The sequence below is a fragment of the Fukomys damarensis genome, unplaced genomic scaffold (assembly GCF_012274545.1).
Source record: "Fukomys damarensis isolate Sample0158 unplaced genomic scaffold, DMR_v1.0_HiC HiC_scaffold_27, whole genome shotgun sequence".
NCBI classification, from domain to species: Eukaryota; Metazoa; Chordata; class Mammalia; order Rodentia; family Bathyergidae; genus Fukomys; species Fukomys damarensis.
Genome location: NW_022900939.1, coordinates 13997882 through 14015434, shown reverse-complemented (window position 1 = coordinate 14015434; position 17553 = coordinate 13997882). Strand labels below are relative to the sequence as shown.

Sequence of the window (17553 nt, the reverse complement as noted above, 5' to 3'; positions counted from 1 at the left end):
GGTCTACTATAGTAGTTTTAAAACATTCCTTGTATTTTTCAATCATAGCTCATAGTTATCTGCTACGGGCTGTATCTATCCTTCCAAAGCCTCATGCACTCGTTGCTTATTGGAGGTGACTGGGTTGTGGGGGCAACTATATTCATTGGTGGATTAGTCAACTGATGAGTTTATAGGTAAATGTGCTGTTGGGGGGTGGGCCTGGTCGGAAATGGGGGTGTGGCCTGGAAAGGTTTATCTCTGTTGCCAGGTCCTCCCTTTGCTCTCTACTTCCTGGCTACTGTGAGAGGAGCAGGATTCCCTCTGCTGTGGCTCTTTGCCATGCTTTCTTCTTGGGAGCCAGCTGATGATGGACTGACCCATGAGCCAAAACAAACCTTTCCTCTTTTAAGTTGTGGGTGTTGGGTGTTGTGTCTCAGCGATGAGAAAGTAGTACATACTCTTTCCTCACAGACAAGATGCAAAAGCCCATCAGAGCTTTCCCCGAGAGCCCAGGGTCAACAGAAACCCAGCTGTGCAGACCTACTTTTTAGAGCTCTTGATACTTCCTCAAAGGAAGAACTGTCTTCTGTCTTTGAAGACTGACATTCTCTGGTACCAAGCAGGAATACTACTAGCAAATCATTTTCCTTTCTTAAAGTAGCTGTAAGAAGGGTAATTAAACCACAGAAATGTGAGCAGTACTAAAAGGAAGTTGTGCAAAGATCAGCATGGTGCAGTTCAGAATGTTTAGGACTATCAGTATTTGGAAATCAGCACATGCAGGTTCAAAATAGTTCTGTAAATGCTTAACCACTGAAAAACTTTCATAATGTCAGACAGCCAATGGCTCCTGCATTAAAATGTAAAAAGGAGTAAAGAAAATATCTCATTTGTGATAACATCTCAGTGAACAAAATAGCAGAGAGCCTCTCCCCAGCAGGGCTAGACTTGCTTCCTGGAAATTTGTAAATCCCAGACCACAGAGCTTGGCTAATGGTGCTCACTTTGGGTGTGCAGGGAACTGGCTGGTGTGGGAAAGCCCTGAACAGCTGGTCCTTGTGCCTGAATATCACCAGGGAAAAGAGGCAAAAGAGGACGGTCACGATGCACATGGGAAAGGTATGAAGGGACAGCTAAAAGTAGCCAGGTTGGGGATGGCTTCAGTGATCTGTGAATAACTGAGTTTTCTTCTCTCTCTGAATGAAGAGAGAAATGGAGAAATCACTGGCTTTTAAATGGGAAGACCTAGATTTGTTTCAAATAGCCCAGGATCTCTCTGGGCTGCCTTCTTCTCGGTGAAATGCACAAATACTTATTAATAAAGCTCCACTGACTCTCAGGGCTAGGGTGAAGGGTAACGTATTTAAGAAATATATCAAAAGCCTTCAAGGCCACACAGGTGACAAGGTTTATCTTGAAAAAAGACACCAAGATGGACAGCTTGGTATTCCTCACTGCTCTTTTGTTTATAAATACAAACTAGCTTACACTGAGGAATTGTTGGGTAGTCATAAAAGCAACCACAAAAGTTCCATTTCTCTTCTGTCCTAGCCCATGAATAAGATGAAATTTTTCTGTGCTCTGTGAAGTAGGGCGTGGTCATGTGACTTGCCTGTTACCACTGAGAAGCTGTAAGACCCTAAGTCTGATTTGCCACTCTCTTCCATCCCTTCCTTGGTGATGGTGGAGGCATATGTCGGCATGAGGCTGGCCATCATCTTGGTCCCCTTAGGCTACACTGAGCTGCAGACCCACCCTTTGCCCCCAGCCATTATGGACCACATAACATTGGCCAAGAAACTTTGGTTGTGCTAAAAGCCACTGTGACCTGTGATTGCATGCTGCTGCTGCATATCCTGGTATTGGCTCTATGTCCTGATTTTCTACATTCTTGAGGCTCTAACATGTGGGGCCTTGATTCTGGAGAGACTGCCCCTCCCAGGACTAGCAAATTCCCAGAGTTCAGAGGAGTCCCTGTGTGTATTTGATTCAAATTTACCAGTCCAGAGCCACATGCCCAACTATCTCTTTTTATCGAACTCTTACACACAGAGCTAATGCCTTAAATCATGTCAGGGTCAGGTACTGGCCAACTAGAGATCATTCCTGCAGCCCAGAACTCACCCAAATCAAACTCTCTCATCCTATACTCACTCAGAGAGCCTGCCTGCCTTAACCTTCCCTTTGTATGAAAACCCCGATAGACTCTGGCCTCTCCCTTTCTGCCTCCCGACCAACATTGACCCTTCCCATGTGGCTCTATGACATGTTCTGCTTCCTGTGTCCTAGGCATCAATGTCTTGTCAGCATTAGCGTCTTTGTTCATGATAGTCACTTCCATGTCCCTGCATCTTACCATTCTTGATTGAAACGAACCCGCTACACATCTTTAGAACAAATGGTGCAGCAAGCAGGTGGTTTTGTGCCAGACGGAGGTGGTGCGAACTTAGATTGCTCTTGACTTACTACCTGGACCCAGTAGGCAGAGCCACTGCTTGGGAAGGCCCAGCTGGCTGTTGAAGCACTGCTGCTTGCTTAACAGTACCGGGTGGTGTTTTTTGTCAGCTGTTATCATACATTCCTGACCTAGAATTGTGACTCCTGAAAAGCTGTGTCTTCCCCAAGCTGCCTCATAGGGTAGAATCTGGTGCAGAGCACCCAGGGGCACTTAACGTTTCTCCAGGTAAAGCACTGAGCTATGATCCAGGATCTGGGATCAAGAACTTGCAGTTACACAGGAAATTGGCTTGAAAAGATCTCCCTGGAGAGGATGAGGAGGGATTAACCTTGTAGATCTTGAACTAAGGGACAGGCATAACCCACTGACGGGATGGCAATGACAAGAGGCTACCTGAATCACCTGGGTAGAAGTGCCTGGGGTCCGGGAGGTTATGCGCTCCCTGGCAACTTGATAAACCACTTCTCTTTCCAAATTCTGCTGTGTCAAACTTCAGCCTGTTCCTGGGAGTCACGGAGAGTGCCCTGCTCTTGTGTCAAGGGCCACTGGTGGGGTCGGTGTGGAGGGGATCACAGTGCTCTGCAGATGTAGATAAGGTTGCATACTTTTCTGCTATTGTGACTGATTCCCTATTGCAGTGAGACAACAGGTCCCTTCCTTGGAGACCAGCAGCTCAATGTTTAATGAAAAGGGGGAAAGATCTAGCTTCTTCTCAACCAACCTCTGGAGTCCAGGACTCCCTGCAGTTGGGCTTTCTCTGTGTGACAGAACCACAGACCTCACTATCAAAGCACAGGAGGTGCTGGTCATCACCACTGACTCCGTCAGTTAAAGCCCAGGGGAAGACACACTGGCCCCAGGGGGAGTCATGCACATTTAGTCTCTGGCACACATGTTGAGCAGGATGAGCCTGCTGCTCACTCTTGTGGCCAGATAGGTGGAATGTTTTAGGCAGCGAGGAGCACAGCCCGCTCCATCCTTGCCTTTCTGTGGTTGGAGTCTGCATATCAAATCCTTACTGAGCCCTAGAGGAAGGGCTGCTTCCTCACCTAAAGTACTACTGGGAAGGAACCACTCGTCAGATCAACAGATAGGAAGCCAGAAAGTCCTTCTGAACTGGGGATCAGGCCCGCCAGAAATATGGCACCTGCAGACAAGCCATCCTTGCTAACAGCGGAGGACAAAGCCCTCAATGAGCGGGTGAGGAAAAGGGTAGGAAGCATTCACGGACCCTCCCATGGGTCATGCACTCAGGTGGCTCTGTTCAGCTCAGTCTGGTGCAGAAATGTCCAACTGCTGGGATCCTTGCTTCAAGTTAGTTTCTCTGGCAGGTCTGTGAAAAGGGCAGGAGCACAGGGATTTGAGACCTGTTTACAGGTCACCGAGTGGAAAGAGAAGAGAGATAAATTCATGGTGAGGCTAAAATTAGCGGCTCTCAACCGGTAAGTAGCAGGCTGGCTACAGGAGTCCCTGACCTGTCACAGCGTGTTCAAATTTGGTGTTCATTTCCTGCAGAAAGGAGCTACAGCCTTCATCAGACTGTCAATGGGTATGGCCCCAGAAGGGTTCAGAATTGCTAATTTTTTTCTTTTATAGCACTAGGGACTGAACCCAGGACCTTTGCACTGAGCTACATCCCCAGGTCTTTTTAAGTTTTGAGCCAGTGTCTCACGTTAAGTAGCCCAGGCTGGGATCAAACTTGCAATCCTCCTGCTTCAACCTCCTGACGTGCTGGAATTAGACATGCACCACCACAGCTGGCTGAACCACTTTAAAAACAGCAAGGGCGGGGGGTTGAAATTTGTTTTTTAACCTCTCACTGGGTGAGCACAGGTAAGCTTTTTCCTATTTCAGTTTCAGAATTTTCCAAATGAAGCTAAGTACAGAGCTCCAGTGCCCCCTGCTGAGGCCCATGTCACAGTAAGTTGGGAGAAATCTGGGCCCAAGTCCTAACAAGGCCATTTGCCAGCAGGTGACTAAACCTCAATGAGCTAGTTTCCTCATCAGTAAAGGGAGGACAGCAGCGCTCCTTCTCACACAGCCATCAATGTGCAGAACTTTCTGCTTTCATTGCCATTAATAGTTGAAGCTAATATTACTGAGCCTTTCCTATGAGCCGTAAACACTTAAGTGCTTTTAGGTATGTCGTATCATTTCATCTGAACAGAAGCTCTATGAAGTAGGCACTATTACTGTACCTATTTAATAATAGTAAGTAAAAAGGTGTGGGAAAGAACTGAACCTAAGAAGCAAAGCCAGCCTTAGATCCTGGTGGCCTGAGCACCAAGTGCACACTGTATTCTTAACCTGTGGTCCCACTCCTCCATCCACTCCAGGTACACCCCTTAGAGAAGCTGCCAAAACAGAGCTCAGAGAGCAGGTTGCAAACTGCTCGCAGCGGGATGATCTGGATGAAGCAAAGGTCTTCACACACGGGGGCACCTAGCAGAGATGATCTTACAGTGTCCTTTCGTTACAGTCATGACTCTTGTAACAATGCAGGCTGTCAACCTTGCTCCTTTCTGTTCCATATGACCAGCACAAGCACAGAAGGTGGTAAGAAGGTTCCTATGCCGTGTTTCATGTCACACCAGGGGTCATGGGCTTGGCTGGGAATCAGGAAGTTGGAATCTTCAAGAATAAGGTAGCACTGGCCAAAGGCAACAACGGAGGTGCAAAGAATCATGACCAGAATCATAACTGTTATTTATTTCCAACTGCAGTACTCTCGCTTCCTCCCCCAGGAGTGGCTCAGACTTCCTCAGCTGGGAGATGTTCCGGCAGGGTGAGAGAGCTAAGGGAACGCCCTGGGGGAACCACACTGCGGTGGCCCAGCTCCGTGAGATTCTCCTGGCTTCTGACAGAGAGGCAGATGCTGCTGGCCTCATTCGTTTGCTTCCATTTGTTCCCAAGCTGGAAATGAAGCCATCAGAACTAATGGTGGAAATGAACTCAGGAAGCAAGTTCCACAGTGTGGGCCTGAATCTCCCCCATACTGAGGCAGCTGATGTTGCATGTGCTCCCTACACCGCATGGCAGTGAGCAGGCCGCACTCAGGAGCCTTTCACAGAGGCTTCTGTGCAACAGCTTGAGGAAGAGAAAAAAGAACAGCAAGGGTCCAGCTGCTTCCTCCCTATCTCTCTGTGCCTCGTGGATGTGAGCAAGTCCCCCCACCCCCCCACCCTGCCAGCCCACAGCTCAGCCGCTGCCTCAAGGGAAGGTGCTTCGGCACTGCCACACAGAAGTGGCGGTGGCCCTGGCAGCTGGTGGGTTCATTTATTGGCCACAGCAGAAAGCTGGTCTCGGATGCGGCCCAGTCCATCTAACATAGTGTCCAGCGTTTCTTTGCTCAGCTCCACGGTCACAGCAGAGACGGAGGGTTTGTCCCCACAAAGACTGGGATCTTCTTGGATCTGCAACGAGAATGTGGCCCACAGTCAAAGCTTTCTCTCTTCCCATCTCCCTGGACGTGAGCCTGCTCAGTCCTGTGGGGCCTCTGCAGTCTTTGCTGAGAGCCCTGAGCCAGCTGGCAACTGGGGAGGGTGGAAGGAGGTGCTCAGAGGCCTGCGTCACTTTCCATTTGCAACAGAGCCTCTGCGGGCACCGGAGAAGGCCACACCGAGGCCCACTCACGCTCCAACATCCAAAGGCTCAGCACCCACATGAGCCATCACACGTTCACACCAGTACTTGAAGAAGTGAGCTCTAGGTGGTACAAAAAAATAATCCATGGAAGGTAGGAAAAATATTGCAATTTCTAGATTTTTAAATCTCATCTTTAAAAGAGAAATAAATTTGGCCTAATACTTCCAGTGTAGTTGTCAGAGGTATCCCTACTTCATTTCCTTGCATTTCTGGGTTACTGAAGCAGATACAGCAAGTGCTATCTAGTTTTACCTCATTTCACGGAGTGGGATGTGACTGTAAGAGATCCCTGGAACAACCACAAAGTGAAGACAATGGCAAGGGCACATGAACGAGAAAACGAAGAGCTGACACTTCACCACCAACCAAAGCTGCATAGCCACACCACCAGAGCGGTGGCCTAATCCTACGGGATAAGAAGTCGGAAGCCAGGGATTTAGCTCAGTGGCATTGAGCCTGCCTTGCAAGTACAAGGCCCTGAGTTCCATCCCGGTATGGGGGGTGGGGGGGAGTTGGCGAAAGGACACTGAAAAAAACCCAGCAGGCTATTTGAAATCTGAATATATATTCTGACCATTAAAGCTAAACTTAAACCTTTAGTTGTCAGTAAATAAATAAAAAAATGTTCTGCATTTCTCTCACTGTTTTAAAACTTCTACTTTTGGTGTGTGTCCTATTATATTCATATGTGAATACAGTGGTGCAGTCTGTGAATAAGCAGGCACATGTATGTTTTTCTCTAATTTATGGGGATGTCAGTGGCTGGTGTCGGAGATGGCCACGGGGGGCCAGGCTACTGCTGCTCCCGCTTCCCATCCAACGAGCGGCGTGACAGTGGACTCACCTTCATCTGGAGTAGGCAAGTGGGGATGGCCATGCGGCTGATGCTGTCCGAGGAGGTTTTGATATCCACTCTCCAGTCCAGGTCAACTAGGCGTGGCAGAGAGACTGTGGAAGGACAGTTTACTCAGAGTTACTCATGCCACCCACGTTTGCCACACCTCTATGGTATGGTGTACACATAAAATACATCTGAGCTATGCAACAAGTCTCTGAAAGAGACAGACAGATGGGCTGATGACCCACGGCTCAAGGCCATCAGCCCTCAGAACTAACTTACAGTGGGCGGCATCAACAGGCTTCCGCCTGAAGACCCAACCCTCCAGATCACAACAGGGTGAAAAGTGACACAAGGCAGAGAAGACGTCATGGCCTGAGTCTTAGGAAGAGTGTCGCTATGGCAACAGTGGTAAGAGGTCTTGCTTTAAAGAAAGACGCGGTTTGAACACAGGTTTCTACCACCCAACTAACTTCTGAGCTGCTGCTTCTTCCTCTGAAAGACGGGGATCATTTCAGCTTATACACTGCACAGGGATGCTGAGAGGATGCGGTGGCTTGGCGCAGATGAAATACTCCAGAACTGTGACTGGTTCAGTGTTATTAAACACTCACTTTTATTCAATCTTTCAAAGTAACTTCAATTACTGTTAATTTTTTTCCTTTATTAAAGTATAATTACTGATATGGTTTAGATCTAAAATGTCCCCCAAAAGTCTCATGATCAGGAGGGGCCCAGTCAGAAGGGACAGGTCATCAGGGGCACTGGCATATTCTCATCTCTAGCTACTCCCTTCTCTCCTGCTTCCTGGCTGCCATGACGTGAGCAGTTTTGTTCTGTACTGTTTCTGTGTCAGAGACAGCCATGGACTGAACCCACTGAAGCTGTGAACCAAATAAACCTCTTTAAGTTGCAGGTGCTGAGTATTTTGTCCCAGTGATGGGAAAGGGACTAATGCAATTAAGTATTTCACTTTCTGCTTTGTATACTGTATTTTAAAAACACGATTCTATAATAATGTTTATAATCTGAGAAAAATTCAAAAGTGGACTTCAAAGAAAAAAACACAAGAGTGATTTGAGACTAGAATAATTCCTTTTGATTTTTGGTTATAGTCTCTGATCACTCGGCAGGTTCAGAGCTAGGGCTGGGGACAGGGGTAAGGAAGGGGTACTCACTTTGATTTGCTTGGGCTTCAGTTCTCCAAGCAGATCTGTTTGAGAGGGAAAAAGGAGGAAACAATAATGGAAAAGAGATGAAACTGCGTTTTCTCATAATGAGAGAGGCCTGAGCCTCTGCCTTTCCTATGATCTTCAGAGCTCTTAAAAGGAAAGGACCTTAAAAAGCCCTCCCTCCAAAAAGCAGGTCTTTGTTTATTTGTTTTATGAAGTTCAGTGAGGTTAAGGCCATAGTGCTATTAGCTTATAGCTGGACAAACAAGAAAGAGATTAATGCATTGTGATTGTACTGCGCTACTGTTCTCAAGGACAAACAGAGAAAAGGCCAATGTGTCCACTACTGAGCACCAGGACACAGAGCACGTCACTTACGCCAAACACACCGAACATGGCCTGGCTGACTCCAGCAGACAGCGTCACCACGAGATGCTAAGAGTCAGAACAGGATGTGGTCAGGAGTGCTAAAGCTCCAAATAAATAGCAAATCCCTTGGAAAACAGGCAGTATAGTTAGTAGAAACCTGTTCAAGCCCTCTGCTGGATAATACCAATTCTATTTAAGAGCACACGCACATGCATGTGGGTGTGTGGGTGTGTGTGGTAAAAGATCTGGCCAGCTCAGAAAATATACAGATAATTCACAAAAGAAATTTAAAATGACCAACAAACACATGAAAAAAACACTCAACATCACTAATCTCAATGATATGTGAGCTGAAATGAGTTTATAGAACTGGGAAAAGATAAGAAAAAATCCACTTAGTAAAGGTGTGGGGGAGAAGGGAGCCTTGTATCCTACTGGTGGAAAAGGGCGTCAAACCCAATGTGTTCAGGGCCTCCGGCCCAGTAAGGAACTGATTAAATATAGGAACAAGGACCAGGGATTTAGCTCAGTGGCACTACACCTGCCATGCAAGCTCAAGGTCCTGAGTTTGATCCCTGGTACCAATAAACAAACAAAGGGGCAAAGATTCTACTGTAAATTGTTCTCTAGAGTGAAAAATTGCCAATATCCTAAAAGTATACCACTAAAGAATCTTAAACCCAATTCCTTTATATAATGGAATATATTTTACATTTAACCATTAAAAATGTAAAATGATACTGAAGGTAAGTACTTATTGACCTGAAATATAATTTGTGTTGATTCTATTAACTAAAAACAAGCAAGATACAAAATGGCACCTTTTCCTATTAAAAATACAATAACCTCTCCACATATATATTTATATATATGTATATGTATATATGTATATGAGAAATGATAAACATGTGGTAAAAGACTTTTCATTAAGGAATTAATACTGCTAACTTTCTAGGTAGCAGGCTTCTAGGTGCCATTCCTAAATTTTCAAAAATGAATATATAGTATTATTATTTCTAAAATGGAAACTAAAAATAATAAGACATGAAAGGAAGAACTCTAAAAAGTAAGCACTTACACATGTTCTAGGATGATTTTCGTCAGCAGGTTTTTGAGGTTTTGGTGGAAAGTTTCTGGAAAGAGAGCCAGAACCGCCTCGGCAGAGGACAGGTCTCGGAAGGCCACCAGCCTGGTGAGGCGGTGCAGAGCTTGGAGTAGCTGCAGGACAGAAGGCAGGTCTGTAGTTGCAGGAGAAGCAGGGGGCAGGGGCAGAACCCAAGGGTAGGGGCAGTGGCAGTGACAGGGACAGGTTCCACAACTGCACACTGACATGGACACTTGAATGAGTCACAGGAGTGTGGATGCCTCTAGCAGCTACTGGTGCCCTGTGTGCCTCGGCCACTGGGTCCACCTGCTGCTTTAGAACACAGGTACTGTGGCCCTGCCTAGGAAGCTGCTGGATGGCCAGAAACTCTCTACACATAGACGAATGGTTAATACAGCCCCTTTCCTTCTGTGGAGGTATCTGACCTTCAGTTAACTTTCTGGGACTGTTTCCCTAGTAACCTGAGAGAAGCTGAAAGGTGGCTGGGTTACTAGGCAACCCTGCATTGGTCCAATGCGCAGACAGCCAGGGCCTGCAGCACTGGGCTTCCCTGAGTGGGGCCGCAATCTCCTTGCAAGAACCAGAAGCTGTGCTGACAAAGTGTGACAAGATATACTGGTTCCTGTGGAGTGTGGGCTCTGAATCCTGGGTGGCAGGAGTCTCTTGTCCTGGCCCTTAAGCTGTCACCTGGAAGGGCAAAGAAAACAAACAGCTTCTGGCTGGCTGTGTGGACTGCCCCTGTGAAAGAGGAGTGCAAGCCCCGCCTGCTTTGTGTCCCCTTCCCAAGTCTCTGGGAATCTGTCATCCAGTGTGGTCTGTAGTGATCTGTGAGTACGATGATGTTCTCTGAGCCCAAGAAACCCCAGAGGTAACCATTTCTCTGGTGCCACTGCAGCCTGCTTCACTAGATAGACAACCCAGAAGTGAGGGGCGGGAGTTAGTGCACAGCCCGTTAAAACACTTCATGGGCTGGTCTCCCTCCCCTATTTGATTTTTCCTGCCCATTCCTTTGTGCTTCTAGAATCACCTCCCCAAAATTAGCTGCACCCTAGTACTTGCCTCAGTGTCTCCTTTAAGGAAGTAAAAACTAAGCTGATAAGTCACTTCCAAACTCTTGGTTCTGCCTTATAATTTTTCTGTAGTAGATTTCAATGAGCAAAACTTCAGATTAAAGGAATAACACCACCAGCCTATTTGGATGAAGAGATGCCTGTCTTAGAAACACAGTTATCCTGAAAACAGTAAGGCTGTCACTGCTACATTACTTAGCAGGAGTCATCTCCTCTTGGCCACCTGCTGAGATCAGGTGACCAGAGCAGGAGACTGCAGTGGGGCAGAGGGATGAGAAAGCTGAAGTACCCAAAACCCCCTTGAAGAACTTGACTGAACCCAGCAGTACCCAACTCAGAGCTCCACACTTCTGCCCCACGGTCCCTGAAAAGTCTGCCCTAAGCTATCCAGCTGACAGCTCATCGGCACCAGCAAGTTACAGGCTGGGCAAGAAAAATCACCAAGGTTGGCTTTTGTCTCCATTGTCTGAAAAGTGTGAAAAGAAAAGGGTCGGGAGCTCTGCCTCTGGGTACAGTTCTCCCATCCATGCCTTACTGATAAGGAAGAGTTCAAAGAAAAAGCTTTTGAGTTCACTAATAAAAAAAATTAATCTGCAATGTTGACAGCCATTTGGGGAGGAAATTTTCTTCAGAACATGGCAACAACTGGGAAGTTGAAAGAGAGAGATTAACGAGTGGCCAGTGGAACTGGTCACAAGTTGTTTCTGACCACACTTACGTGCTCTGCCTCCTCCTGGGTCACAGACAAGCTGCAACACGTCATATCCAAGAGTTTTTTTGAGCCAAGGGATGAACTGGAAAAGCTCTCTTGACACAGCTGTCTGACAACATCTTTCGAGGAAGCCTACATTCACACATGGGAAAACAAGTCAAGACTCAAAACACGTTTTTTTTTTCCTTCATAATATTGTCTTAGTATGTGGCATCTTTGAGACTTAAGATTTAAAGGTACATGTGACATGTTTAGGTCTGGGAAGACAGACCAGACATACTTTTATCTATTCTTTCTGCTAAGTACAACTGAAATTCCTAGGTACTATACAGAAAACGAACATTAAGATGACTCTGAAAGGGGAAGAGAAGAGGTAGATCTGCTATGATCCTGAGAACCAAGCAATGACACGACGGTGAGTTCCCTGGATTTTCTTTTTTGCCTCGTGTATTCTAGACTTTGATGTGAAGAGAGTAACCCAGAAATGCCAACGAGTACAGGAAAAAAAAAATCTCCAGATAAATATCACTATCTGTAGACAAGATACCAAGACCAATAACTGCTCTAGTTCATTCAAGTATCACAGGAAGAACTGTGAAGCCACCACACTGATGTCAACAGAAGCCAAGTGGGAATCCCCTGAGGCTACTACGTTGGTAACACAGAAGGCCAAGTAGGCTGCTGGCATCTTCATCCCCACCAGCCAGTAAGAAGCCCCACCACCCCGTGGTATTAACAAAGACCAGAAGGAGACAGAGCTTCTAGCAGCAGTTGCAAGAAACTGCTACATTCAGACACCGACAGGTGTCAGGTGGGGAACCTGGACTTCTTCCAACGAGGTAGTGGCTGCTTTCCACACCTGAGCAGTGTCACAGAAAACCAGCTAAATTATAAGAGGTTCAGAGCGTACTATGAACAAGTCCAGGTTTCAAACAAACACACAAACAATTTATCAAATGAGGAACCAGAAAGATCTCAAGCTGAATGACAAAAGATTTTAAAGCAGTCCTGATAATAATACTTGACTAAGTAATTATGAATAAGCTTGAATAAAAAAGGAGAATGTCTCAGCAATGAAATGGAAGATGTTAAGAATAAAACAGAAATTTTATATCGGAAAAATATAATACTTAAAAGCCTCACACCAAGATAGACATCAAAATTAAAGTTCTGAAAATGAAGGGCAAATTATCTTGAAAGTGGGAAGACAGAAATACTACTCTACTTAAAGTAAACAATTATCAGAAACCACAAAGACCAGAGGAAGTGGCACGATATTTTTCAGGTGATGAAAGGAAAGAAAGAACACTAACCTTGAATCCTACAGTTAGCAAAAATAGCCTTCACGCATGAAGAGGAAATCAAGACACTCATTCATTCACTGATAAAGATAATTTAAAAACTCCATCACTAGATCTACCACAAAATAATGGCAAAATTACATTCTCTACACAGAAAAGAAATAAAACAAGCCGAGGGATCCAGCTTGCTGCCCTCCTGAATTATAACCATCAAGATTTGCCCTTGAGGAACAATGGCCTTACCTTTTCCCACTGTTTGCCAGCACATTATAGAAAACCAAAACTACTGTGTTACAGTGGTCTGTGGAGCATTACATACAGAATCCTGGCATGGTCAGTAAACCAAATATGCCTGACAGATTTCTTTGGTCTCTTGGCACCTCAAGCATAGAGCAGTTAGTTCTTTCAAACCAGATATTCCTCAAACAAGAAAGAATCTTGGAGTATCAGGAAGAAGGAATAGAACACGCAAAAGTAGATACAAAACCAGAAAGTTTTCCTTTTTTCCCCATGAATTTTCAAAAGGCAGAAACAAAAATTGTAACACTGATGAAATTCTAAATGTAAAGAAAGGAAATTTTTAAGACAATAGTGAGGGGAGGTAAAAGGACACAGAGGGAAGTAAAATTTCTACACCTCATTCTAACTATTAAAATAAGCTATGCATATATAATGCAGTAATTCAAGCAAACACTAAAAAGTTATAAAAAGAAATGCATTTTAAAACTACAGATTAAATCTAAGCAGAATTCTAAAACAAAAAAAAAAGCTGTTACTGATTTCTAGTTTAATATTAAGAACATTTTCTGGCCCATAAAAAAAAGAGAGAACACATTCTATTATTTCATCTAAACAATTAGAAATGTGACACATTTCTAAATAATCAAATTTCATAAAGTCTCAAGGGAACTTAAAAAGAAATGAGACAACAGTCTATCAACATTTGCAGGACCAAACCACTGAAGTGTTGAGGAAAGAATTGACGGGATTAAATGCATAGATCAGAAGCAAAATGGACCAATTACTCAAAAAAACACCAACTATTACAGTTTCCCCCAGGAAATCGAAAATTTGGATATTTCTGTAGCTATTAAGGAAACTGAACTCATAACTTTAATAAAACTTGTTAAAACAAACAACCCTCCAGGTCTGGCTGGCTTCATTGGAGAGTGCTAACGAACAGTTAAAAATGAGCTAACCAATTCTATACAATGTTGTTTCATAAAACAGAATAGGAGGGAAGCATTTTCAATGCATTTTACAGCTAATATTACCTTGATACTAAAACAGTACAAAAAGGAAAACTATATCCCTCATGAAAATAGACCCAAAATCTTTATTACATTTTAACAAACAGAAATGAGCAATAAATATATCAGGGCTGATAAAAAAATACGGTGTATATTTAAATTAAAAATTTTCATTTACACTGTAAAAATAAAGCATTTGAAATTGCTCAAAAAATGAAATATAGGACTTGTGTGCTGAAAACTACATAATTCAGAAGAAATCAAAGAATATCTAAGTATAGAGAGATATCATGTTTGTGGACTGGAAGAGTCAACATTCTGAAGATGTCAATGCTCTCTTGATTAGTATATAGGATAATGCAATTCAAACTGCTATGGCTTATATCCAGATGTCCCCACACAAAGCCTCATGTCCTACATGTGGAGCTTTTTGGAGGTGGCAATATCTAAGGTGTCCAAAGGTCTGAAAATGGAGTAAGGGTGTGATAACTAAATTAGTCCATAGATTGGTTGAGCATAATTCTGAGTATGGATAATTGGAAGGCCCACCCTGTGTGTGGATGGCACCACTCAAAAGGCTTGTAACCTGCCTAGGATAAGGGAAGCTTGCTGCCACCCCACCTCCTGTCTGCTCTGCCAAGCACTGTTTCTCCTCTGCCATGCCACCCAGCCAGCTCACTATGGACTGAAACCTCTACAAAATGTGAGCCCAAATAAACCTTTCCTCCTTTAACTTATGGATGTTGGATATTTTGTTTCAGCAATGGAAAAAGTAACTAAGACACTAATCAAAAGCTTAGAAAGATTTTTGGTTTTTTTAGATATAGCCAAAAGTTTCAAGATTTACCTTGAAGGACAAAGGAAGTAAAATATCTAAAGTAATTTTGATAAAGAATTTACTAAAAGAATCAACCTATCTAATTTCAAAGTTATATAGCTACAGCAATCAAGAGTGTGCAGCACCTTCAGAAAGATACACACACGGATCAATGCAACAGAGTAGAGAATGCTAAAATATATCCACACAAATATGTCCAACTGATTCTGGACAAAGATGCAAAAGCAATTCAATGAAGGAAAGATATCCATGTCAACAAATGGTACCAAAACAAATGGATATCAACAACAACAACACCCTATTCAACTTTAGCCTTACAAACTTTATATACAACTCAAAATGAATCATAGACTTAAAATACAAATATAAAATGGAAAACTGTAACTTTTAGAAAAAATAAGAAAGTTTTGGTTTATGACTTGGCAAGATTTTAGACTTGTTCCCAAAAGCATAATTTATAAAAGAAAAAAACAACAAACTGTATGTCATCAAATTAAATCTTTTGCTCTGAGAAAGGGTCATGGGTTGAACTGTATTCTTCCTTCTTCCTAATCCCTAGTCATCTTAGAATGTGACATTATTTGGAAATAGTGTTGTTGTACATGTAATTAGTTAAGATGAGACTTTTAGGGTGGACTAATCAAATTTAATCAATGTCTTCATTTTTTTAAAAAAGGCTGGGATGCAGCTCATTGTGAAAGCCTCGGGTCCACCCTGAGTACCACCACCCACCCCCAAAAAAGAGAAAAACAGAAAGGAAAGGACATTTGGACAAAGGAAATATGCCATGTAAGGATGAATGCAGCAATGTATAAACCAAGATATGTCAGCGTTTTCAAGGAGAGAGAAATGGAACAGACTGTTCCTTAGGAAGTACCAATCCATCTAACACCTTGATCTTGGACTTACAGCCTCCAGAAATGTGAGACAATAAATTTCTGCTGTTTTAGCCACCTAATTTGTCCTCTGTCATGGCAGACCTAGCAAACACTAGCTGACTGAAACGTATGATGTGCTTGCATTTTTAAAATTTATTACACTAAAAGACACATTGCCATTAATCCCACTTAACATATTCCCCTTCACCTCAAACACATTTGTCCCATCATTCCTGCCACTTTCTGGAAGCCCTTTTTTGTGACTGTCTTTATGAGGTGTGACCAAAACTACTGCGAATGCTACTACTGAGTGTCATCCATTGGAAATGCAGGCTTGGGAAAACATTAAGGTGTTTTCTTATTCATGATATTCACCAGATCTGGCACCATACAACTTTTGGCTATCCTCCCCAAATCAAAATGACCATGAAAGGTAAACTTGAGTTGATTCAGGATCTCAAAGTAACCATTACTATTGTAAGACACAAAAGTGGTTTTCTAGAAATGTTTCAGAAAATGACAAAAAAGATGGAATAAGTGTGATGCAAGCAAGGAGGAGAGTTTTGTGGGGTATTGATGGCAATATTTTTTATTACAATATGTTTTTAAAATATTCAAACATTCATTGTATCTTGTGATTATGACTCTTAATATGGCCCCCAGTTTTGTGTTAGAAGAATGATAGTGGTTATTGCCAGTGAGGAGGGTGGGGAAAATAATGAAGAAGCAATAGAGTGACTCTGAAGCATCAATTATGTTTCATTTTTTTACTTTTTGTGGTGGTTACATGGGTATGTAATAAGTGATAAACCTGTGCACTTATGATTGGTGCATTTTCTGTAACTATGCAATATATTCGTTTTCAAAACTTTATTATAGAAAAAAGTCCACAAGACAACCATGCGCAGGAGACAGTGTGCAAAGCAGAAACAACGAAGTGAAAAGGCACTCGGTTGAAAGCTGAAAACTCTAGGTTTCCAATCAGCAGCCAAGTCACTACACTAATTCAGTTATTTAACAGCCACTTACTGAGCACATGCTGTATCCCGGGTGTTGTTCTATATGTTGGGATACATTGTGACAACAAAATAAATGCCTTTAGGCCTGGAGAGTGCAAATGAATACTGGGGAGGACATTACAAAATAAGTAACACAAATTAGAGCTATCTCATGAACTGACGTGCTATGCCATGAAATTAGTGTAATTAACTCAACCTTTTTTACCTAAGGAGAGAAGAAAGGAAAGAAAGAGAAGTTCCTTTCTGGATCTTACTTTCTTGAAGGAAGACAGCAGGCAACAGACCATTGTAATGTCAGCTAGTGACAACAGGTAATTCCAACCTAGCATTTAATTTGAGCTTTACTACGACCTTTAAAGAACATCTCTTTGAACTTCACAATCTTTCAAACAAATGATCAGGAGAGTATTTTGGCCCCTATACTGGCCAAAGTGAGTGGAAGAAACTCAGGCCTCGGGAGAATCAGGGCACATCCTAACTCCAAGGCCCGGGTGGCTGCAGACGGAGAGTTTAACCAGGAGTGAAAAGACTGCTGGGTGAAAAGGGGAGCTCGTAACGCAAAGCTAGCAATTACCACCTCCATGCACCAATACTGAAAACTAGTACAGTCCCAGAGGGCATTTAAACAGCACCTTCACGCTTTCATCTCATTGTTTCTCCTGTCTTCTCTCGGTGTTGTTTGATCCTGCTCTTAATAAACTCAGGACGCATCAATTTGCCCGGAGTAACACAGAGAAGCAGCGGCAGAATGGTGGCTCCAAACCACCGCTAGTTTATTCCTAATTCCTGCTTTAGACAAAGTCCGGGTACCAAAACGCAGCCGCACGCGTTCCCTTCCCTCAATTTACCTTCAGCAGGCTCTGCAGTGCTGCAAAGTGCTTGGCTGTTACGGCGGCCATCTTCCCGGAGTCACGTG

General features: G+C 43.6%; 1 protein-coding gene across 1 annotated transcript; it reads right to left on the bottom strand.

The window, feature by feature from the left end:
• Nucleotides 1-4642: 4642 nt before the first annotated feature.
• On the bottom strand, nt 4643-17553 carry Commd9 (COMM domain containing 9). Its single transcript, XM_010612563.2, has 6 exons — nt 17486-17553; nt 11358-11483; nt 9543-9682; nt 8102-8136; nt 6930-7033; nt 4643-5853 (listed from the first exon to the last, which is right to left on the bottom strand). The coding sequence occupies exons 1-6, from the start codon at nt 17534-17536 to the stop codon at nt 5713-5715; spliced, it is 597 nt and encodes a 198-aa protein (XP_010610865.1). The 5' UTR covers nt 17537-17553; the 3' UTR covers nt 4643-5712.

Bases quoted from the DNA above. Each gene is read 5' to 3' on its own strand.
- Commd9 (XM_010612563.2), bottom strand. From the start codon at position 17,536: ATGGCCGCCGTAACAGCCAAGCACTTTGCAGCACTGCAGAGCCTGCTG. The intron at 11,484-17,485 runs GTAAATTGAGGG...GTGTGAATGTAG, and splicing joins CACTGCAGAGCCTGCTGAAG to GCTTCCTCGAAAGATGTTGT. The intron at 7,034-8,101 runs GTGAGTACCCCT...GTCCTTCCACAG, and splicing joins TGAAGCCCAAGCAAATCAAA to TCTCTCTGCCACGCCTAGTT.